The 25,728-nt window shown below is 42.0% G+C and overlaps 1 protein-coding gene across 1 annotated transcript in view; it reads right to left on the reverse strand.

The window, feature by feature from the left end:
- Positions 1–14,422, reverse strand: part of MAP6 (microtubule associated protein 6) — a 57,701-nt gene extending 43,279 nt beyond the window's left edge. Inside the window, exon 1 of the mRNA XM_022593851.3 lies at positions 13,512–14,422. Coding sequence (XP_022449559.1) covers positions 13,512–14,422 — 911 coding nt within the window. The remainder of the gene's footprint in view (positions 1–13,511) is intronic.
- Positions 14,423–25,728: the final 11,306 nt, after the last annotated feature.

The following is a 25,728-nucleotide window of genomic DNA, read 5'->3' on the forward strand; positions in this document are numbered from 1 at the left end:
ATGCCTTGTGCATATTTCTATTATTGTACTTGCTACCATTACTATAATTTTCTTAATATGTTTCTCTCACTAGGAACTATAGAAACTTAATATGTTTCTCTCACTAGAAACTATAGTTTCTCTCACTAGACCAGGAACTCTTTTAGGACAGGTACTATGAAATTCATTTCTAAATGCCCAGGTTCTAGCAGAGTGCCTGATACAAGATGTGGCAGATGTTCAATGAATGAATCAATGAAAGACTTTTATCGGTAACCAATCTGTTCTGTTCTCTCAGTGACAACAGAAGTGGGCAGCACTTACTGATGGGCATGCACTCCTAAGAGCATTATCTCCCTGCACCTTCATCTTGACTCTATGAACTCACTACTGTAATTATCTCCTTTTATTGATGAGAAATATGAAGGCTTTCTCAAGGTCACACAGATTTTTAGTTAGAGAGAGATGATTCAAACCCAGTTTTAGTGGTTACCAAATCCTTTACTGGCCACCAGGACACTGCCCAGGACTCATACAACCATCTCTTCCATGAATCTTCCAACAGGATTAACCAGCCCTTGTTGTGGCCCTTGAGAACTCTGGCCCAGATTAAACCTCACTAGGCCCTGCCTGGTACTTATGATACTTGCATCCATGTTACCTCCCCCACAAGACGGCAAGTCCCTGTATGGGGGACCGTGTGCTCTGCACCTTGAATCCTCATAGCCCATAGCCCCAGCCGTTGCATGCTCTTAAGATGATGCATTGAACTTGAAATAAAAATGATATTAAGCCCACTACATTATTATTATGCTATTATGATCAAATAAATCCAGCCTAATTCCCTGCTTTTATAGTATAAGCCTCTTTCACAATGGACTAAAAGCCCCGAAGGATAGGAAGGATTTAGAAAGAAGATGGAAGGTGGGCAGGAGGGAAAATTGTGAGCAAAATCCAGCAATGGTTACGTGTGGAGCTTGTCAAGGCTCAGCTCAGCCTGTGATTTGGCTAGATCACCCGCTGGGGACCCTGAGATTTTAAGGTACAACCAGAACTGAGAACCTGCAGGAAAAAGCATCAGGTGTTGTGAAGGGAGCAGTGGGCAAAAATGCTGGATGCACCGGATAGGTCAGATCCTGGAAAGCCTTGACCACAGGCTGAGCTGCCAAGGCCTTGCCCTGGAAGGGAAGGGGATCCATGGAGAGCTCAGGATGGTTATCAATCCCTCTCCCCCTGCAGAACCAGGTGGTGAAGGAGGATGGCATGGGCTTAGGAGAGTGGGAGTTGGGGGGCAGGTAGCAGCCCTCCCAGGAATGGCATGTTGAACTGCGGGGACATGGCAGGGGTCAGCTTGAGCCCACGAGTGAGACACAGCTGGAGGCCGGAATGAGGAGAACCAGGTTCCTGAGCCAGCCCAGTCACCGACTGGTTCTGTGACCTCAGTCCCCAGACCTCCCTGACTCTATTCTTCATCTTTAAAGAGAGAGATGTTTACCTTAAAAGGTCATGATAAAGTCTAAATAAAAAAAAATATGTTAAAGCAATTGGCATTGTGCACTCAGCAAATGAGGCTGAAACCCAATTATGTCTCTGTTCTAACGTTCTGCTCTTCTGCTTTCTGCCATTGCCTATCTTTCGCCCATTATTACGGTTTAATAGAAAACGATTCTTAGGGGCCAAGAAGATTGCAAAAAGGCACTCTAGGATGTGCCACGACATGGGCCAGCTTTTTGAAGTCATTGCACAAAGTAGACAGTGACCACAAGCAACGGCACAGTGGAGGCACTTATGGTGGCTTTTGTGGTTTGGGGCTTGGGTCCTATTTTCCTACCGAAAGAGGTTCCATCAGGCTTGTTCCTGCAAAGCCTCTGCATTCAGTCTGAAGAGAAACACACACTGACAATGGACCATGCCGGGATAGGGAGGATGGAGAAGGCTACTATTACGTTATACATGTGTGGGTAGCTTTTGTGGGACTCTGGCGGGCCTATGCTCTCGCTCTCGGATGGGAACAACACAGACACACATGCTCCTTCCTCGCCTGACTCTTCTTCTGCTCATCCCTGATACGTCAGGGAGGCTGGGCTGTGGCCGCAGCATGTTATTCTCCTCACTCTCTTTCTTCCCACCCTCCCTGACCCCTACGGGTTTGATCCTCACTGACAGCTCGGTATCCAGATATTTCTTTTCCGTTCTGCCTTTTCTCCTGAGCATCAAACTTATATCTCCGTTTACTTAGTTTGTAATTTGTTTCTTATTTTTTGTGGAGTTATAACAAACAGAATAAAGCCCAGAAATCTTAATTGTCCGTATGTATAGACCCACATGACCACCATCCAGATCAAGAGATAGAACATTTCCAACATCTTGGTCAATTACCCACCCCACCCCCAGAGATCATCACTATTCTGACATCCATCACCATCACTTACCTTTGCCTGTTTTTGAAATTTCATATAAATGGAATCATTCGGTAAGTACACTTATATCTCGTTTCATTCACTCATCATTATGTCTGTAAGATCTAGCCATATTAGTGAGTATTCCAGTAACTTTCTTTTTCTGCTGTGTAACAGTGGACCTCAACCAGTGGAAATTTTGGCACACCCAGAGGGCTTTTGGCGATGTCTGGAAAGATTTTTGATTGTCACAACTTGGAGGGGGATAATGTGGGGAACGCTACCGGCAAGGCTTGGAAAGAGGCCAGGGATGATGCCAAACATCCTGCAATGCACAAGACAGCTCCTCACAACAAAGAATTATCTGGTCCAAAATGTCAGTAGTGCCGAGATTGAGAAACCCTGTGTATTCGTTTGCTATAGCTGCTCTAACAAATTACCACAAACTGAATGGCTTAAAACCACATGAATGTATTCCCTTATAGTTCTGTAGTTAAGAGTCAGAAATGGGTCTCACTGGCTAGAATCATGGTGTCAGCAGAAGCAAAGTGTTCCTTCTGAAGGCTCTAGGAAGAATCCATTTCCTTGTCTTTTCCAGCTTCTTAGAAGCTGGTGCATTCCTCGGTGCATGTCACACTTCCGTCTTCAAAGCCAACAATGGCTGGCCAAGTCTTTATCACACTGCATCACTGTGACACTGCCTCTTTCTCTTATAAGGGTCCCTGAGATTACAATGGGCCCATCTGGATAATCCAGGATACTCATCCCACCTCAAGAGCCTTAACTTAATGACATCTGCAAGGTCCCTTTTGCTTTGTAACATAACATATTCACAGGTTCCAGGAATTAGGATGTGGACATTCTGGGGTGGGGGAAGGGCACCATGATTCTGTCTACCACACCCTACCAGGAGACAGTCCACTGTATGAATATACCACAGTGTATTTCTCCTATTGTGGATGGACATTTGGGTTGATTTTACTTTTTAGCTATTAATAGAGCTGCTACACATTCCTGTACAAGGCTTCTGCACTCATTTTTGCTAGGTATATACTCAAGAGTGCAATTGCTGGGTCATAGAGTAAACATATGTTTAACTTGAATAGATAATGCTGAAGAGTTTTATAAGGTGACTGTAGCAATTTACACCCTTTACCAGCAGTGTGGGTTTCTATTTTCATTTTCTATTGAACACCTCCATGTAGTCTTTCTAAAGACACCTCAAATTCAACTTATCCAAAACTCTGCTATCTAGCTCAGTGAATGATTGTTTCCCCAGACATCCAAAGCATCTAAAGGAAACATCCTAGACTCTTCCTTCTCCCTTTCTGCCGACTTTCAATTAGCCTTATGTTATTCTGTACCATCAGTGCTTGTTTACATCCTTTCGTGGCTGGAGGTCTTCATCATCTCTCACCTAGACCACAGCTTCCTTTCTGGATTCCATGCTCCCAGTCTAATCCCCTCCAATCCATCCTTCCCACTGCTGCCAAAGTCGCCTTTGCTAAAATCCAAAACCTAATCCCCCTTCTTCATTTGCTCATAGGATAAAGGAGCTGGCCCAGCCTACCTACCTGGTCCACCTCTCGCCATTCTATCCTCATCCAATGAGACCTCTAAGTTCTACCTGCTCAGAACTGCTGACAATTTCTCTTCTGTACTTTTACTCAGACCGATCCCTTCCCCATTTAATGCCCATTCATCTTTGAAGATTCAGCCTACCAGTCCCTTCTCTACTGAACCCTTTCCCTGATAACCCTCAAATCAAGTAGACTTAACCTCTCTCTCCTCTGTGCCCCACCAAACCCTACATAGACTTTTTGTTAGGGCACCTATAACTTTTCAGCTCACCTGTCACTGCCTAATAAACATAAGTCTTCCAAGAGCAAGGACTACTTTGTCTTCCTAGGAATTAGCCAGATATAGAGCAGACACTAATCAATATTCAGTGGATTGAAAATGGTTTGAGACAATACATGTTAATATGACGTGGAGGAAGTGCCCTGTGTAGAGAAAGATTAGTGTTAGACAAAGTCTGTGCCTTCAACAGTTTTAAAACCTAAAGACAGACAAGAGGGCTTGTGGGTCCTCAGCTCTAACAGGGAGGTAACAGTACCACTTCTGCAGAGCTACTATAACGATTACAGGCGAAAATGCGTCTGAAGATTCTAGCAGCCTGCCAGGCATATAGGAGGCACTTGATTAACTACTACTATTGTTTCTAATGGTGAAAACGAGCATCTTTAGTGAACATAGAGAGAATTTTTAGTTTGCTGGTCGCGGTCCATTTGCAGTTTTCTTCATTTGGCGGAGAATTAGAAGCTCACCTGTCTAGATGTCTACAACTGACCTAATTTGAAAAGCCAAAGCTGCATTGATTACAGAGATGGCTCTTTAATCCTAGTGGACATTGTTGGATTATTTTAGTTTTATATCCTGGACACAGTGATTCTTTGTGATTATAGATTTAGAACTATCACTGGCTTGACATTTTTTGAAAGTTCATAGATGCATTAGATGCCATTTTTTTCTAGGACAGCAACCAAGGATTAATTGTGCGTATCTCATCTCCTCTCCTCTTTGTGGGTTAGTTTCAGTAACATTATATCTAACTGCTCAAGGTCAACCAATGATCTAGAAAAATGCTTTGCACACAGTAATTCCTCAGTAAAAATTTCCAGGGCAGCATAAGGCTTTGCTGAGTTAGGTGCCCAATGTGGTTTCCAGGATTAGTCTCTCTCCTGCTTTTCTTCCCTCCCTTCCGATCACTCTTTTGTCTTTTTCATGGTTATCCCTTCTGCTGTCAGTACCCCAAATACATGTATCCCTCAGGGCTCCACTCTCTGATGGCTAATTTTCTCTACTTCCTCTCTAGGGATGATTTCACCTCCTCCCATGGCTTTAATAATATCCACAGGGCTTCCCTGGTGGCGCAGTGGTTGAGAATCTGCCTGCTAATGCAGGGGACATGGGTTCGAGCCCTGGTCTGGGAGGAACCCACATGCCGCGGAGCAACTAGGCCCGTGAGCCACAACTACTGAGCCTGCGTGTCTGGAGCCTGTGCTCTGCAACAAGAGAGGCCGAGATAGTAAGAGGCCCGCGCACCGCGATGAAGAGCGGCCCCTGCTTGCCACAACTAGAGAAAGCCCTCGCACAGAAACGAAGACCCAACACAACAAAAATAAATTAATTAATTAATAAACTCCTACCCCCAACATCTTCTTAAAAAAAATAAAAATAAGAAAATAATAATATCCACAGGATGTTTCAAATCACAGCCCGGATCTCTCTCTACACTTCAGATCCATTTACTCAGCTGCCTCTTGAAATTTCTTGTCACATATCTCATAGACAACTCAAATTCTAGATACTAAAAATAAGCTCAACTTCCACTCCTGACTTTCTTCTCCTCTACATTCATCATAGAATTCTAAATAAAAGTCTGTTGCTTTTTTTTTAAATATCTTTATTGAAGTATAATTGCTTTACAACGTTGTGTTAGTTTCTGCTGTACGACAAAGTGAATCGGCTATATGTATACATATATCCCCATATACCCTCCCTCTTGAGCCTCCCTCCCACCCTCCCTATCCCACCCCTCTGTTCCAATGACTAGGACCACTACCAGTTACCCAAACCAGAAAAGAGTTATCCTGGATTTACCCTCTTCCTTGCATCTCAATTGGTCATTACGATCTGTTTTTCAGTAACTGTATGTACTATGTTATAAATCTCCAGTCCCACAGCCTCAGTTCAGGCTTTATCATTGTCCCTGGATTATTCCAGTAGGCTCGTTACTGAAAGGCCACCCTTTCTCTAACCTCCCCTGGTCACCGGTCAGTGGGACATTAATAAAATTTAAATCATATTAAACTATCATGTAGTTCCTCTACCTAGATTCCTTCAGTGACTCATTTCTTTAAAAAAAAAAAAAATTCAAACTCCTCAGCCAGGGATATAAAACTGTTCCTAACATGACCTATGCCTACCTCTCAGAGCATAAAAGGTAAAGGAATAGTAAAAATAAGAGCAAAACTTCCTGAAAAGGGAGATGATCAACAAAACCAAAATTTGATTCTTTGAAAAGACTAAGCAAACCTCAATAAGACAATTATGAAAAAAAGAGACAAGGCACCAATTAATATTAAGTATGAAAGGGGATGTAACTGCAGAGAAGTAGAGATGATTTTAAAATCCACAAGATAGTGCTATGGTGACTCTTACGTCAATAAATTTAAAAATTAAAAAAAAATTATAACATTTCCCAGAAAAATATAAATTACTAAAATTGGCTCAAGAAGAAATACAAAAGCTGAATAAATGAATAACTATTAAAGACATCAAACTGGTAGTTAAAAACTAGTCTATTCATGAAAAAGACACCAGGTACAGAGAGCTTTACAGGAGACTCTTATCAGATATTTGAGGAGGAGTACTTGTTATAAGAATTGTTCCAAATAACTGAAAAAGAGCAAAATCTAACTATCTAACTTTATAGACATAACCATGATTCCAATACCGTACCCAACTGATATAAAAAAGGAAAAAATTTTAGACTAATTTCACTTATGAATATATATGCAAACATTTCAAATAAAAAGTAGCAAAAGAATTCAGCATCATAAACTATATTTTTAAGTAAGATTTATCCTAGGAATGGAAAGATGGTTCAGTATCAGAAAAATCTATTAGCAGATTAAAAATAAAAACCATAAGACTTTCTCAGTTGATGTCAAAAAAATCATTTAATAAAATTCAATACCAACTAATAAGAACCTGCTGTATAAAAAAATAAATAAAATGGAATTCAAAAAAAATTCAATACCAATCCACATTTTTAGAAACCCCTAACAAACTAGTATAAAGACAAGTTTCTTAACCTGATATGACGCTATATTATAATGACACAGAGCAATCCTCATACTTAATGATGAAACTTAAGAAGCATTCCCATGTCTCAAGACAAAGAAGCCTAATATCAAAACTATATGGAGGGACTTCCCTGGTGGTGCAGTGGTTAAGAATCTGCCTGCCAATGCAGGGGATGCGAGTTCGAGCCCTGGTCCGGGAAGATCCCACATGCTGCCGAGCAACAAAGGCCGTGCAGGAAATGCAAATTAACACTACAAAGAGGTAGTGAGCCTGTGCTCTAGAGCCCGCGAGCCACAACTGCTGAACTAGAGCCCGTGCTCTGTAACAAGAGAAGCCACCACAATGAGAAGCCCACGCACCCCAATGAAGTGTAGCCCCCGCTCTCAGCAACTAGAGAAAGCCCGTGCAGCAACGAAGACCCAATGCAGCCAGAAAGAAAGAAAGAAAGAAAGAAAAAGCATTAAAAAAAAACTATATGGATATCCTCACCAGTGTAGCAATGTACATACACACAAAAATATATGAATATCAGAATGAAGACAATAAACTGGTATTTGCTAAAAGTATACATTATCTCCACAGACAGTCCAAGAGAATCTACAAACAAAATTAGAGTGTGGTAAAGTTGTTGAATACAATAAAAACATATAAAAATTAATACATATGAGCAATAACAAATTAGAAAATGTAATAAGATATATGCTTGAAAATAGGAAAACTAATTATAAATAGCTCAGAAAAAAAGATGATAGTATGGCATTAGCTCAGATTAATGGAATAGAACAGAGATCTCAGAAATATATTCAAGCATACGCGACCCTTATGTGATAGAAGAGATATCAGTGGGGATATTAATGGGGAAAAGTTGAACTGTTAAAAAGGGTATTGGGGGCTTCCCTGGTGGCGCAGTGGTTGAGAGTCTGCCTGCTGATGCAGGGGACACGGGTTCGTGCCCCGGTCCAGGAAGATCCCACATGCGGCGGAGTGGCTGGGCCCATGAGCCACGGCCGCTGAGCCTGCGTGTCTGGAGCCTGTGCTCCACAACGGGAGAGGCCACAGCAGTGAGAGGTCTGCGTACCGCAAAAAAAAAAAAATGGGTATTGGGATAAATGACTTTCCATATGGGAAAAAGGAAAATCAGTTCCCTGCCTCATTCCATACATAAAGTTAAATCCAATTATATTATTAGAGGCTTAAATATAGAAAAATAAAACTTAAAAACTATTGTGTGTGTGTGTATGTGATTTTTGTGGAGAAAATTACAAAATGTAAGTGAAGGACAAAAAGACAAATAAATGGCAAGCAATACCACGTTCGTATATGGGAAAACTCAATACCTTAAAGATAGCAAATCTTCCCAAGCGGTGTTTTCACAAGCAAGTCTGAAGTTAACCTGCATAAAAATTACCTAGAGTGCTTCTTAAAATATAGATTCTTAGGCTCCATTTTAAAAGTACTGAATCAGCACGTCTGAGGATGAGGCCCGGGAATCTGCATTTTAGAAAGCTCTCCAGATGATTTTTTTGTGTACTAAATTTTGAGAACCTCCGTCTTAAGGGAAGAGGTCATAACCTGAATTGCACATGAGAATTATCTGGCGCAGTTTGAAAAGATTCACATGCGCAGGCTATACCCCAGACCAATTAAATCAGAATCTCTGGGCAAGGCAGCTATGTAACAACATTTTTTTTTTTTTTTGCGGTACGCGGGCCTCTCACTGCCGTGGCCTCTCCCGTTGCGGAGCACAGGCTCTGGACGCGCAGGCTCAGCGGCCATGGCTCACGGGCCCAGCCGCTCCGCGGCATGTGGGATCTTCCAGGACCGGGGCACGAACCCATGTCCCCTGCACCGGCAGACGGACTCTCAACCACTGCGCCACCAGGAAAGCCCTGTAACAGCATTTTTTAAGTTCTCCAGTGATTCCATTGTACAGCCAAGGTTGGGGACCACTGCCCTGGGTGAAGGTGCACCTAGAGTCAGGTCTGTAAGGTTTGCTGCCCTTCCCCATTTGAACATTTACTTCTAGTGCTAACCGAGTAGGAATCCCCCTTTATTTTGATTAAGGAAAACACAATTTCTTCACATAGGGTTATCACTTTTTGGTATCTCCAGTATCCTGTCTGATACATTGCAGGGGCTTGGTGGTCATTTTCCAAAATTAATTCAGCTAAATGAAACTGAATGAAATGAATCGATATGTAGGTGAATAAATTTTTCATCTAACTTTAAAACTTTCACTGGATTCAACAAATCTATTTGATAGTTGGGCACAATGTTACACTGTGAGAGATACAGAGATGAACAAAATACAGCCCCCTTCCCTTCAAGTGTTCCTATCTGGTAGGGGAGGCAGACAGAGACAAAAGTATCTTACAATCAAGAAGACAATGAGAAGTGTACAGAATACGAAAGGGGAATAAGAGAAAAATTAGTCCTGCGTGGCAGGGCCTGGAAGGCGTTGTTGAAGACTAGTATCTGAGATTGGCCTTGAAGTATTGCTGGGATTTAGTTAGGAAGATCCTAGGGAAACGGGCACTTGCCCTGTAGGCACAGGGCAGTTCTGTATAGCATAAGCCAAGTCAGATGGGCCTTTCTCTAACCTTTATGGAAGACTGCAGGGTAGATAGGAAAGGCTCTTTTTCTTTCTGATTTCCTTGTTACCGCTCTCATTTTTCAAGTACTATTTTGCCTCTGGTTTATTAATTCTACCTCCTGGTGCCCCAGATGATTTCTTCCAGGAAAAGTTGCTCATTAGCATTTCTATGGGGAGCACCTGCTACCCCATCTATCACTCTTAACCAACGGCTGGGGCAATGGGGTTGGCTGAGAGAGGAAATTTAATCCCCTCCTATGACTCATCTATTTCCTAACTGAGAATGCTAGGTCTAAAGTCACAAATAGCTGCGCAGTAAAATCCATCCTTAACATTAAAAATAACGAAGACATGTTTCTCAATTTTATAATGTCATTTATGTCATATGAATGTATTGAAAATCAACTTCATGATTGAGAATAATTCTAAAGATACCTCAGATACTGCTTGAATGCAAAAAGTCTCAGGCTAGTGTGGATAGGTTATGAATTAAATGAACTGTTGAACAGGGAAGGTTTCTCAAAACCATAGCGTCAAAGGACATTTGATGTTATCTACTGATTGTACATTGCAGGAGGAAACCAAATAGCATGTATATGACTCTGGATGCTGAATATATATTTTATATTATGTACCAATATATCAAGCTGATGGATTGTATATCCTTTCTCTATTTAAGCAAACTGCTCACACTGATGTTACATGACAGATGTCATTTGTAAAGCCCATAAGATGAACCAGTCACCATGGTGTAAACCACCATGATTTATGTAGAGTGGCAGTAGAAAAGGATTTGTCAAATTATCAGTGAAATGTAGCCCAGCTTGGCTTCTAAGGTGATGTAAGGCTCATTTACAGAAGACATGGAACATACTTAAATTCAGGAGATATTTAGAATCCTAGCAAGGAAAAGGATGTGAGAGAATAGGGGGGAAAAAAAATCAATGTTCCAGATAAGCCTATAATTTCCAGGCATTTTTTTCTTTATTGTATACTTAATTAATAGATTATCTTATTTCTTCATATCTACTTTCACCCAAAGTGCATTTCCCTATTATTAGTTAATTTTTCTTCTGGAACAAAAAATAATGTTAAATTTCACATCAAGTTTGTCAAGTACTTAAATTGTCCATTAAAGAAATTGATGTTTCTTAGCAATACTCATTCTCTTGATGCTTCAAAACCCTTCTGATGATACAGCAAAATGGAACTGCTGATCCCAAAGTCATATGCATAATTAAATTTTACAGAAGACTCAAATTAGAAAAAAATGTTTTTTGAGGTACACAGAGATTTTTCTTGACAGGTTGATGAAATTCTGATAGCTATGAAAAATGATCATTCTTACCAGCTGCAAGAGCATAGCCTGCCCCTATTCAATCAAATCACTTGCAGGATGTGTGTAATTCTAACTGTAAAGGATGACATGCTTACTGCACAGTTAAGGTGTTGTTTGGGAGGAAAGAGGCTACACAGAACAAAGGTACAACCCAAAATATTTGGAGTGAGTTGTGTCTGAAGGGTGGTTTACGCCCTGACTGAACCATCATTTATGAACAAAGCAAGTCCTACCAGCCTGGAAACATAAACTGAGTAGGATCATCAAATGAGATTTGAGAATCTGGATCTCTCTTGATTGGCATTGACTGTATCGAGGTGAGGAGAGGTAGATTCTGTCTGGTAGGTGGTAAGGTTCCACCTGCCCCAGGGTGGTAGACTGCGAGTGGGAGGATGAAGAGACCAGTCCAGAAATCTGTGATGTTAGGCCAACCTTAGGGTTCTTAGGGAACAAAGGTAGGGCCTTGTAAACAACAAAGCCATGACAGAGTCATAACATTGTATCCTGGCTTTGTTTTTTTATTCCCCTTTCTTTTCTTTTTGATTCTCCTTGGTAACAGCATAAAGATTTTGTGAAAATTCCACCTTCTCATAGCTAGAACCAAGGAAAAGGATCCATGTCCTTGCCTGACCCAGAGCTTTAAAAGGAAGTGGTGTATTCCTGGGGGACCAGTGTGGTCATGATAACAAGACACCAAGAGACAAATGCCAGGTGGGAGGTGGAATTCAGGAAGAAGGAATAGGGGCCAATTGATTAACTGCCCCGTTTCATTGGGAAATGCTTTCCAGAGGTAATACCTGAGTGGGGGGCAGATTTTGCCTTAACAAGAGAGGATGTCTGTCAATGCTATTCTTCCTCAGCATAAGAGGGAGTGTTTGTCATATTTAATGGAGAAGGACATCAGTCTGATGAGGCTATATATACGGTCCTGGCAAAAGACACTAACTCTGCAGTCCTCCTGTCCACACCCTCCTGCAGGAAGGAGGCAACTGGCTGTGGCATTGATGAAGGACCCCATAAGCCACATTTTGAACACCTCTAGCTCAATTACTCATCATGTACGTCTTCTTCCCCAGAGACCCCAAACCCAATGCCACGTATTCAGAGTCAACAGTGATCTGTTAGCTAATTGTTTCCATTTGAAACATAAGGGCAGGACTGAAAGCTTAGCATTCAGAAATACATATTAAATGAATGAAGGGTGAGAAAGCAGACTGGAAGGACTGAGGCTGCAGCAGAGGGAGAATTCTAGAAAAAGAGAGAGGGAGAAAGAGAATGAATGAATAAATATGCTCTTGTTGAAGGCATTCATTTAAAGGGAATTTAAATGTGCTGAAGAGGGGGTTCTTGGTGGTAACAGAATGAGAACCACATTTGGCAAACATGAAAGGAAAGGAGACGCATCAATAGGGGAGAAGGCTGGAAGTGTCTGGGAAGTGGAAATCAAAGTAATGAGGCATCATGTAGAAGGCTGGAATGGAACCAAGATGTACTAATTACCTACCATGTGCCAGGCATAATTCTCCTCCTGAATCATCTCCTTTAATCTTCAAAATGTCTAGCATAGTGCTTAGCATATAGTAGGTGCTCAAAAATATGTTGAGTATTTAATATTAAATCAATACATGAGCAAACAATCTAAGAGAAGAATCTATTATCCATCACGTCTTACAGATAAGAACCCTAGGCCAAGAAATGTTAAGAAACTTGCCCAGAGAGTCGCAGCTAGAGGTGTAAGGAATCTGCTTTCAGCATAAGTGGCTGAAAGAGGAGGGTGCTCTATAAGGGACTGGCAGGGAATCTAGAAAAGGGTGTGGTGCTTGGTGGTCTCCCAGGGATTGAGAAAGAGGGGGTAAGAATGAAGGGCCAAGTGAACCGAGCTAGGGAGGAGGGGAAGGGGGAGAGATCGCTCTTCTTTGGGGAGGATTGGCCATGCTGGAAGGCACGGAGGCCCTTGGGTGGCAGCTGAGCCAGCAAGGGGCAGCATCCAGGCTAATGCAGCCAGTGAGTTGGGTGGGGCAGAATGGAAGCACAGCCAGTGAAGAAACTGCAAAGGTCTCTGTTGGGCAGGCAGGGACTCGGGTTGGGGCAGAGATGGGGAAAAGATGGCTGAAGTGGTTAAGTGAAAGACTTTGGCAAGATGAGATGGATAATACTAACAGCTTTCACAAAAGAAAGAGCCAAAGAGCAGTCGGCCAGGGCTGGGGAGGGGAGGGGGTGTGTTCTGGGCTGGAGGGGGAGGCTGACAGGGAGGTCTGCGATGCAGAGAATCTGTGGGAAAGGGTAAGGATGACCAGCCCCGTGGCCTGAGCTACGGGCTGCGTCTCACCTGTAAGAGCTGCTCACCGCACTCGCCACCTCCTCGCGGATTTGCCTGTTGAGGGCGTCGGCCGCCGCACGCCCCTTGCCCCCCTCGGGGCCCGTGGCCTGGACCTGGGCCTGGGCTGCGGGCAGCAGCGCCTGCTCGTGCCCCATCCCCTCGGCGCGACGCAACATCCAGGCGGGCCCAGGCTTCTTGCGTGTGTCGCGCTCTTCCGCACTGGTCGCCCTTCCAGCCGCAAGGCCACCTGCTCCTCCAGGGGCCGCCTCCTGCTCCTGGGCCTCGGCGGCGGCCTGCACCGGCCAGCGCTCCTGGCTCTGCGGCCGGCGCTGAGGCGCCCCGAGCACAGGCGTCGCCGCCTGGGAGGACGTGGGGATATGCACTGGCTTGGGAATCCACGGGTGGTCTCCGCGTCGCGGCAGTGGCCAGGCGCGGAAGTCCTTCTGGTACTGGGTCTCGCGCTCAAACGGCGCGTCCGAAGGCTGGTACTCGCTGCGCGGCCGGCAGCTCGGCTCCGGCCGCTGCACCTTCCAGGCGCGGTAGTCCTGCCGCATCACCGAGTCCGCGGGGCCCGCGCTGGAGGTGGAGCCGGAGCCAGAGCCCGGTCCCGGGCCGCTCCGGCCAGAGGTGGCCCCAACCTCGCGCTCGCCGCTAGGCCCCGGCGCCGGCCCTGTTGCCCGGGCAACCACATCCCCTTCGCCTTGGGCCGGCTGCGTTTCTATGGCGACCGCGCGCGCCGAGGGGGGCGCGGGCGCCTGCTGTGCAGGCTGCGCCGGCTGCTGGTGCGGCGGCTGGGCGCCCGGGTGCTCGGTGGCCTCCGAGTACTTCGTGAAAACCAGCGGCACGGCGATGTCTGCCTTGTCCAGCTGGTTCCAGAAGCGGGCGATGCAGCAGGCGCGCGTGATGCACGGCCACGCCATGGTGCTCGCCTCAGAGCTAGTACTCCCTCTTCTTGCTCGATTCTAAAACAAGTCCCTAATCTTCCTCAGCCCCCTGGCCCTCGTCCGGCCAATCTGGTTCTCACTGTGTTTTCCTTGGTGGCCTGAGCTACCGCCCCCTCCTACCTCAGAGAGCACCCGGGAAGGTTGGGTGGGCAGAGCTATCACTGAGAAAGTCCGTAAAGTCCCTCGATGCCCGGCTGTAAACGCCTCCGGGAGCCGCCGCACAGGTCTCGGGAGCGCGGTCTGCTGTGGGCTGCGCAGCGTGAGACACCGCGTCCCGGGTCCCCAGGCGAGGGCGTCTGGGACGCGCCCCTCCCTGCGGCTGCTGCGGCGCTCAGACCCCTGCCAAGCAAGGCAACGCGAGGCGAGGTGACTGCAGGCTTAAGCCATGGCGCAGAGGAAGGGCCGGGCAGTGTGGCCGCAGGGGCCGCGGACAAAGCTCTATCTTCTCCTTCCCGCCGGCGTCCAGTCGCAGGCGGCCACCTAGCAGGGCTCAGAGGAGATCACCTCTCGAGGAGACCGAGCATTGCTGCCGCCACCGCTGCTCCCAATGATGCTGCAGCCGCCGCCGCCGCCGCTGCTGTCTCTGCTGCGGGGAAGCGGCCCCACCCTTTTCTGCCGGTCAGTAGAGGGGGGGAAAAATCCAGGAAAGATGCTGAGAGATAGCGCGATGCAGAAAAAAAATCACCTGCTGTCGTCAGCGCGCGCTGCTGGGAACTCGCCCTCTCTCTTTTCCCTCCTCCCTCTGATCTGGCAGCTCCTCCCTCTTCAGTTCCTAGGCAACAACAGAATCTGGGGCCTAGGTAGGTTCAAGTACCAGGCTCCTTATGACTTGCTGTCCTTACACTGGTTGCTTCCCAACTGGGAGCCTCAGGCTCCTCTTCTGTGAAATAGGGTCAAACATGTGGGAAGGGTGGGGGGAATTCAGTTTAAAAATACGGAGGAAACCCCTAGTGAAATGTCTGTCCCAGAATATAGGTTTTTTAAAAAGGAAGTTCCTGTTATTGGCCAAAGTCTCTGGCCTGGATTTGAACCCCTTTGGCTGGCTTCTGATCCAAGCACTTGTCAGTCTTATCCACAGACCTTGCTCAGATGTGGGAAGAGGAACCTGCAGACTGATGGTACCTTAGCTGTTCCCTTCCTAGGGGACCCTTGGGGGAAGGGATGTCTTACAGCTTCCCAAGAACCATCCAATCCCTGTTCAGCCCAGGGGCCACACTGGAGGGGAGACAGTGAGAAGTAAATTCTTGAAAGGGGCCTAAGTGGGGAGGTCACGGAGGGTGGGAAACAGCGAGATCGTGTCCTGGGAAAGGGTAGGCCTGACATGCAGTGGCTTTCTGCCGTATTCCTGACCCCTAGCCTTTGCTTTCCTTCTACCTGGGAGGCAGAAAAATTTTGGGGTCAGATGTTCCTGCTTTGGCTCTGATACTTCCTACCTGTGTCACTTGGACAAGTTGGGTCATCCCTGAACTTCAGTCTCCTCACCTATAGAATGGAGGAAATAACAGCTACCTCAAAGTGGTTTTGTGAAGATAGCTAAGGACTCAGAGCAGAAGCTATGAGTCAAATCAGATCCCAGAGGATTCAAATCCTGGCTTTTGCATGCCTTAGCTCATGGCCATGGGCACATCACTGCAACTTTCTGACCTTTAGTTTCATCTTTGAATGGGGGTGCCAGCTCTAAACTCACAAGGTTGTTCTGAGAATTAAAATGAGATAATCACTAAAAGTGCTTACCACAATATCTGGAATATACTAATGGCTCAATAAATGGTAGCTATTAGTATTCACAGGACCCACCCTGAGAAACCCATAGGTGGAGCTTCCCAAGCAGGCCAGGCACTTGGACACCTTTTCCAGGAAGACCTCTTATTCTTCTGAGTATCTCCTTTTGGTATCTCCTTGCACTGTTTTCCACTCCCTACCCCTAGCTACATTCACTGGCCTACAGCTCTGTTTCTCTCCAATACAGACAGAGTTTTCAGCCTCAGTTAAGCTGGGGGCATTGGTATTTATGGGGGAAAAAGTCATTTATGTGTTTAGATTGGGAATTGATTGCAAAATACAGCTTTTCTTTTAAACCTTAGAATCAAACAGGATGAGAAGACAGCTCTAATTAGTCAATTGTCTGCTGAACTTCCTCCTACTTGGGTCTTGGCCTCTTGGTGATTTGATTTGAGTTCCACAAATAAAATGATGCCTGGCACTGTTTTCAGTCATGAGGAGATACATTTCTATAAACAAAATAATCTGATCTCACCCTTCCTCTCCCCAATTCTGCAGAACTCCCTGGGATTTGGCTTCTGTCTTTCCAATAATTATTTCCAAAGGTAAAAAAATGGACTAGCAATTGGAGTTGGAGGTCATTAAGAGTCATTGAGATTTTACCCTTCCTTAATTTAGATGCCCACTCTGTGCCTTGGGCACTGTGGAACACAGATGAATTCTAGCTCTGGGGGAGCCCTCAATTACAGGGGTGCATTATGAAAGGACTGGGAGATAGATACATAAATAAATAATTAACAAATATGGTATGGTCAGCATAAGAGAGGTTCATTCACAAGGTGCTGAATGAATGACTAACAACAGATGAGTAGGACCTCTCCTAGCAGAAGTGTAAGTAAGAGTGCTCCAGGCAACTTCACCATCAATATCACCTCCCACATTTGGATTTTCTAAACACGTTCAATCGTACAACCTTCTTCAACCATACAATGGCTCAGTGGGATAGTCAAGTCTAATGGTTATCTCTTACGTGGCTTGCTTAGCATCAATTCTGATGATAACACCTCATTATTTGATTTTGGAGACTGCTCCTTTTCTAATTTCAGTCCATATGATTTGGGTGGGGTTAACCTACTCAGTCCACTTCCAGATGTGACTATGTGACCCACACCTGTTTGCCAGTCACTGCAACACGCTGGCCAAAGTGACTAGTTTACTGATTGACATGTGGTCCACATTGGACCAATTGGAGGAAATCCTAGACTTTAGCTGAAACTACTTGTAAAGAGCCACTCTCTTTTCTACTGAATTGCTACATGCGAGACCATGAGGCTACTGTTGTTAGTGACCATCTTTGCCATCACTGGGGGAGGCTGCCTGCCTAAGGCTGACTCAAACAGAGAAAATCAGAAGAGGCTGCAAGATTCTGATGATGTCTATGGAAGACTCCACACAGTAGAGGTGAATTATCATCTGGGGGTTACAGTGCCTATGACATGGTGGATGAGAACATTCAGGTGCCAGGATTCACCCCTGAGTATGGGAGGATAGAGAACAAGATAGAGGAAACCTATCTTGGATGACTTCCTAGCACTGAGCTCTCCCAGCAGCCTTGGACCACCTGCCTGCTTCTGCACTGTTATGTGAGAAAGACACACACTTTTCTCTTCTTTGAACCACTGCTCTGGGGTCTCTGTTTCAGTCTTTTAGCCATTTGAGCATGTGGATCTGGCCATGATTGAACTAATTTGAGGAACATGAAGACAGTGTGGAACAAGATACATGTAAGATGGGAGAGAGTAATCAGAGTTAAAGTATTCCAAAGTCCTTATTTGTTTGTGAGGAGAAGAGTTATTGATTAATTTATTAACCTAAAATGTTTATTAACTTAAAAATGCACATGGAAGGAAAGAAAAGCAGATATAGAAAACCTTATTAAGGCCAGAAAAAGGGTAAAAATAAGCAAAGAAAACACATAGCAAATAGAAAATAGAATACAAGGTGGTAGGAATATTTCCAAATATATTAGTGATTGAGGTAAACGTCAATGATCAAAACTTTCCGGTTAAAAGAGAATGTCAGACTGGAGAAAAACACAAAACAAAACGCAACTATACACTGTATGCAGGAAACATATTTAGAACATAATGACACATAAATATGGATAAAAAGTGATGGAAAATGTGTAGCAGGCAAATACTAACCAAAAGAAAGCTGATACCATTATATTAATATCAGACAAATTGATCTTAAAACAAAAATCATAATTGGGGATAAAAATGAATGGTCATCACATAAAAATAGAAGAAACAATTCACCAGAAATATACGACATAGTTTGTATCTAACAATATAGCTTCAAAATATATACAGCAAAACTTGCTAGAATTTTAAGAAAAAATGCACAAGTCCATTATTATCATCAAAAAGAGAGATTTAAAAGAAAACACATCTAAGTAACTGGTAAAACAAACATAAAATATTGTTAGGAATGTAGAAGATTTAAACAATTAATAAGCTTGATCTAATGGACCCTGCATCCAACAATTAGAGAATACACATTCTTTTCAAACTTAAATGGAATATATACAAATTGACCATATAGTAGGCTGCAAAACAAACATAAACAAGTACCAAATACTCCTACAAATCACTTCTTCTGATGACGGTGCAATGATATTAGGAACCAGTAACACCAGATAATCACAAACCTCCACATGTTTAGAAATTAAGCAAAAAAAATACTTCTAAATAATTCATGGGTTTAAAAAGAAATTATAATGGATACCAGAAAATATTCAGTGCTGAAAGAAAGTGAAACATTATACATCAAAGTTTATGGGATGCAGCTAAAAACAATATTCGCAGGGAAATTAATCACCTAAATACATACTTTAGAAACAAAGAAAGATTAAAAATACTCTACTGATCAGATTCAGGAAGTTAGAGATCATCCAGAGCAAACATAAAGAAAGTAGAAGAGCAAAAAAAAAAAAAGGAAATGCAAGGTAATTAAATAAAAAAAAAAACATGTTAGAGAATGTCAAAAAATTCAAAAGTTGCTTCTTTAAAATAGACAAACCTTTGACAGATTCATCCAGAAACAAAAACACACAAAAGTCACACATCAACAATTTTAGGATAGTAGGAGGGACAATTGTAGATATAGCAGAGATTTAAAGACTCATCGGCAAATACTAAGAATTACTGTCTGCTGATAAATTTGAAAAACCTTGTGTGGTAGGAGCCTCCAGGATGGCGCACAATAATCTTGACCTCCTGGAGTGCGTAGCTCTGTGTAGTCCGCTCCCACACTGCCTAGTGCTAACCCGAGCAACCAATAGGATATTGTGAAAATGATGGTGTGTGAGTTTCGAGGCCAGGTCAGAAAAGACATTGTGGCTTCATCTTGCTCTCCCTTGGATACCCACCCCGGGGAAGCCAGCCACCATTTTGGGAGGATACTCAGGCAAGCTGGGCTGCAAATGATGAGGAACTGAGGCCTCCTGCTATCAGCCATGAGAGTGGTCCAAATTAGAAGTGGATCCTCCAGCTCCAGTGAACCTTCCAACTGGCTGACATCGTGACTGCAGCTTCATGTGAGACACCCTGAAGCAAAAGCACCCAACTAGTCATTCCTGACGCATAAAAATTATGTGAAGTAATAAATATTGATTGCTATTTAAAGTGCTAAGTTTAAGGGTAACTTTTAAATTTTTAAATAAACTTTATGTACTTATGTATTTATTTTAAATATACTTTATTTCTTAGAGCCCTATTAGGTTCACAGCAAAATTGAGGATAAAATACACTCAGTTCTCATATACTCCACTCCCCATCACCACACAGTCTCCCCAACTATCAACATCCTGCACCAGAGCAGTACATTTATTACGACCGATGAGCCTACATTGACAGATCAACACTCAGAGTCTACGTTAGGGTTCACTCTTGGCGTTTTCCAGTCTATGGATTTTGACAAATGTTTAATAACATGGACCCACCATTATAGTATCTACAGAATAGTTCCACTGCCTTAAAAATCCTCTGTGTTGGGCAGATTCATCCCTCCCTGCCCCCCTGCTCCTGGCAATCACTGAACTTTTTACTGTCTCCATGGTTTGCCTTTTTCAAAATATCATGTAGTTGGAATCATTCAGTATGCAGCCTTTTCAGATTAGCTTCTTTCACTTAGTAATATGCATTTAAGGTTCCTCCATGTCTTTTCATGGCTTGGTATCTCATTTCTTTTTAGCACTAAATAATATTTCATTGTTTGGACATACTGCAGTTCATTTATCCATACACCTACTGAAGAATATCATGGTTGTTTCCAAATCTTGGCAAGTATAAATAAAACTGCTATAAACATTTATGTGCAAGTTTTTGAATGGACATACATTTTCAACTCATTTGAGTAAAGCAGCATGATTACTGCATCATACAAGAGTATATTTAGTTTTGTAAGAAATTGCCTGTCTTCCACAGTGACTGTACCAATTTGCATTTCCACCAGCAATGAATGAGAGTTCCTGTAGCTCCACATCCTTGTCAGCACTTGGTGATGTCAATGTTCTGGGTTATGGCCTTTCTAATAGGTGTGCAGTGGTATTTCATTGTCTTAATTTGCATTTCCCTAATGGGATATGATGTGGAACATCTTTCTATATGCTTATTTGCCATCTATACATCTGCTCTGGGGAGCTGTTTGCTCAGATCTTCTGCCTATTTTTTAATCAGGTCGTTCATTTTCTTATTGTTGATTGTTAAAGTTCTTTGTACATTTTGGATAACAGTCCTTTTTCAGATATGCCTTTTGTAAATATTTTCTCTGGCTCTGTGTCTTATCTTCTCATTCTCTTGACAGTGTCATTTGAAAAGCAGGTGTATTTAATTTAATGAAGTTCATCGTATCAATTCTTTATTTCGTGTCCTCCTATGCTATTTTCAAGGAGTTTTATGGTTTTGCATGTAGGTCTATGATCCATTTTGAGTTAATTTTTGTGAAGGGTGTAAAGTTTGTGTCTATATTCATTTTTTTGTGTGTAGATGTCCAGTTGTTCCAGCACCATTTGTTGAAAAGACGATCTTTTCTCCATTGTATTGCCTTTGTTCCTTTGTCAAAGATCAGTTAACTATACCTACATGGGCTATTTTGGGGATCTCTATTGTGTTCCATTGATCTATTTGTCTCTTATTTTGCCAATACTATGCTGTCTTGATTACTGTAGCTTTACAGTTAAGTCTTGTAGTCAGGTAGTGTCAATCCTCCATCTTTGTTCTTCCTTTTTCAATATTGTGGCAACTATTCTGGGTCTTTGTCTTGCCATACAAACTTTAGAATCAGTTTATTGATATCCACAAAATAGTTTGCTGGGATTTGGACTGGGACTGTGTTGAAGTTTTAGGGTAATTTTTTATGCAGCAATACAACTAACCCACCCAGGGGAAATAGAAAGTTTTCTTAGGAAAAATATATATCTTACTAAAACTGATTTTAGAAGGAATAGAAAGCTTGAATAGTTCAATAAGTTGAATCAGTAGTTAAAAATCTACCCACAAAGGAAAACAAAACAAGACAAAATAAAATACCTGATACACTGCCCTTACAGGTGATTCTCACAAAACTTTCATAAAACAATCCCTATGCTATGTAAATTATTCCATAAAACAGAAAAAAAAAGGGAGAACTTCCCATCCCAGTTTAGAAAGCCAATATAATCGTTGTACCAAGATAGACAAGGATAATATGAGGAAGAAAAAATTATAGGCCAATCATAGCTGTAAAAATCCTAACTGAAGTGACAGCAAACAATTCAAAATTCTACATAAAATTACTAAAATTTCAATTAGTGTTTAATCCCAAGAATGAACACGTTTTAATAACAGAAAATCTGTAGATATAATACTAAACGCTTCTAGATTAAAGAGAAACATCACACAACCATCTCAAATAGATGTAGTATTTTGAAAAACATGATAAAAGTTGACACCCATTAATTAATTTTTAAAAACCCTTAGCAAGCTAGAACGTTCTAATATGTCAAAGGATATCTACCAATAGCCTACCAGAAATAGTACACATTATAGTGAAATATTGGAAGCCTTCCCTCTGTCTTCAGGAACACAACCAGGGAGAGTTGATCCCAGTCATTAGGGTTGGCTGAGAGAGTCTGGTGGTTTTGGATTTCCAGTTCTGAAGCTAGGTAATGACTGGAGTCAAATACCTCAGTGCTTTTGCTATGGCTGGTATGACTACAGAAACAGGAATTGTACCAAAATCGTGAAATCTTTGAATCCTGGAATCAGAATAAAAGAAGGACAGAATCTTAGAATCATAAAATATTTATTTAGAGTCCTAAATCTCATAATAATAGAATGATACCATCCTAGAATCCTAGAAAAATGAATGTTAAATTCCTAGAATCTGGGAATAACTGAATATTCTTCTAAACTATTTATTTACTTGTTGCAGGCTAAGAAATCCTTCCTTTATTGAGCCAAAATAGGAATTCTTGCAATTTCTTTCTTTCCTTGAGACCACCCATGGCAGCATTTTAAAGACATATTCAAAAACAACTGTTATATCCCCTCATCTTCTCTTCTCAGGGTAAATATTCCTAATTCTTTCACTTATTATCATATCCAAATATTATACTAAAAACCAGATACTTTGATACTCTATTGATCTCCTGTTACTCATCAAACTTTCATCCACTATTTTAACAACTATTGATGGCTCTTGCCTGAAATAACTATTATTATGTTGTTTGCCAAATAGCGATTTTCTAACTCCATCATTCCTTATGTTTATTAGTTGACATCATTGTTTATACCCGTATGGATTCGTGAATTCTTTTTTTTTCCAGTGGGTTTAGTTTATTACTATCACTTTTTATTTTGATGCTCAAACTGCTCCAGATTTTCACAGTGGGAGTCCCTTGGTATGACTCTGCAGCTCCATTTAAATAAATGATACAGACACATCTTACGTTCCATAGTGAACACACTCCCTGCCTTCCTTTCTCCAAAGTTACCTCCAAAAGAAGATGGTATAGATGTATGTTTTTGTACATGGATTACATACACATGTACCTACAATAAATGTGGTATTTTTTCCTGAATGGTATCATACTTAATGAAGCCTTTTCAATGTACCTTTTCCCTAATCAATAGGAATTTGAGAGTCATCCATGCTGATACAGCTAGATTTAGTTAGGCTGTTTCAACTGCTCTCTAGTAGTCTGTTGCATGATAAACAACTTAAAAAAATCTACATCTCCATTGATGAACAGTTAGGATGTTTCCATTTTTTAGTTGTTACAATTGGTACAGGGTGTTTTTCCTTATGTCTGTCTCCATTGACCATATGAGAGCATTTCTCCAGGGCTGACAATCCAGAAGTAAAATTTCTTCGTCATACTATATGCTTCTTTTAATATAGAAGGAACAACTTGCTCTCCAAAGTGGTTTTACCAATTTACACTCCCACCTGTGACATGTGAGAGTTCCTGTTTCTCAGGATCCTCACCAATATTTGGTACTACAAGACTTTTTAACTTTTGCCAGTGTGAAGGCTGTGAAATGTTATATTAGGGGTATTTAAATTTGAATACTAGGGAGGTTAAGCATCTTTTCATGTGCTTATTTCCTGTTGGAGTTTCTGTGCATTACCTGTTTGTCTATTAGGTTAACTTTAAAGAATTATTTTATGAGTTCTTTATACATCCTGCATATTAATTACTATGGCTTGTATGTATAGCAAATATCTTCTCCCAGTGTGTAGCTTATCATTTAACCTTGTTTATAGTATATTTTGGCATACAGAGATTTAAATTTTTAACATAGGCAAATGTATCAGTGAAATCAAAGTTTATCCAACTTTGTGGGTTGTAATTTCTGCATCTTTAAGAAATCTTAGCTACTTTGATGTTAAAGATAATCTCTTATATTGTCTTTAAAAGGTTTTGTCTTTATATTTTTAATCTATCCTCTGTGTGTGATGTGAGGGTGTGTAGCAGACTCCCATTCTTCCTTGTTTACCACACCCCAACTTATTTCAGTTCTCATTAACAGTGTACTTCCTTCCCTTTATGACTTCCTTACAGCCAGAAGTGGTCATATAACCTGATTCTGCCCAATGAGGTATAAGCAGAAGACTGCTTACAAGAAGTGGCAAAAATACTGCACAGAGGACCCTGTACCCATCACCTATCATCTCCTGATGGCAACATCTCAAATAACCGTACTACATTACCAGAAGGAAATTGACATTAACACCATAAAATTATTATTTTTTTAACATCTTTATTGGAGTAAAATTGCTTTACAATGGTGTGTTTGTTTCTGCTTTATAACAAAGTGAATCAGCTATACATATACATATATCCCCATATCTCTTCCCTCTTGCGTCTCCCTCCCTCCCACCCTCCCTATCCCACCCCTCTAGGTGGTCACAAAGCACCGAGCTGATCTCCCCGTGCTATGCAGCTGCTTCCCACTAGCTATCGATTTTACATTTGGTAGTGTATATATGTCCATGCCACTCTCTCACTTTGTCCCAGCTTACCCGTCTCCCTCTCTGTGTCCTCAAGTCCATTCTCTAGTAGGTCTACGTCTTTATTCCCATCCTGCCCTTAGGTTCTTCATAACCATTTTTTTTTATATTCCATATATATGTGTTAGAATATGGTATTTGTTTTCTCTTTCTGACTTACTTCACTTTGTATGACAGACTCTAGGTCCACCCACCTCACTACAAATAACTCAATTTCGTTTCATTTCATGGCTGAGTAATATTCCATTGTATATATGTGCCACATCTTCTTTATCCATTCATCTGTCAATGGACACTTAGGTTGCTTCCATGTCCTGGCTATTGTAAATAGAGCTCCAATGAACATTTTGGTACATGACTCTTTTTGAATTATGGTTTTCTCAGGGTATATACCCAGTAGTTGGATTGCTGGGTCGTATGGTAGTTCTATTTTTAGTTTTTTAAGGAACCTCCATACTGTTCTCCATAGTGGCTGTATCAATTTACATTCCCACCAACAGTGCAAAAGGGTTCCCTTTTCTCCACACTCTCTCCAGCATTTATTCTTGGTAAATTTTTTGATGATGGCCATTCTGACTGGTGTGAGGTGATACCTCATGGTAGTTTTGATTTGCATTTCTCTAATGATTAGTGATATTGAGCAATCTTTCATGTGTTTGTTAGCAATCTGTATATCTTCTTTGGAGAAATGTCTATTTAGGTCCTCTGCCCATGTTTGGATTGGGTTGTTTGTTTTTTTTGATATTGAGTTGCATGAGCTGCTTGTATATTTGGAGATTAGTCCTTTGTCACTTGCTTCATTTGCAAATATTTTCTCGCATTCTGAGGTTTGTCTTTTAATGTTGTTTATGGTTTCCTTTGCTGTGCAAAAGCTTTTAAGTTTCATTAGGTCCATTTGTTTATTTTTGTTTTTATTTCCGTTTCTCTAGGAGGTGGGTCAAAAAGCATCTTGCTGTGATTTATGTCATAGAGTGTTATGCCTATGTTTTCCTCTTAGAGTTTTA

Source organism: Delphinapterus leucas, chromosome 7, assembly GCF_059928025.1.
Source record: "Delphinapterus leucas isolate spDelLeu-1000000601 "Yukka" chromosome 7, BTC_Dleu_Yukka2, whole genome shotgun sequence".
NCBI lineage: Eukaryota > Metazoa > Chordata > Mammalia > Artiodactyla > Monodontidae > Delphinapterus > Delphinapterus leucas.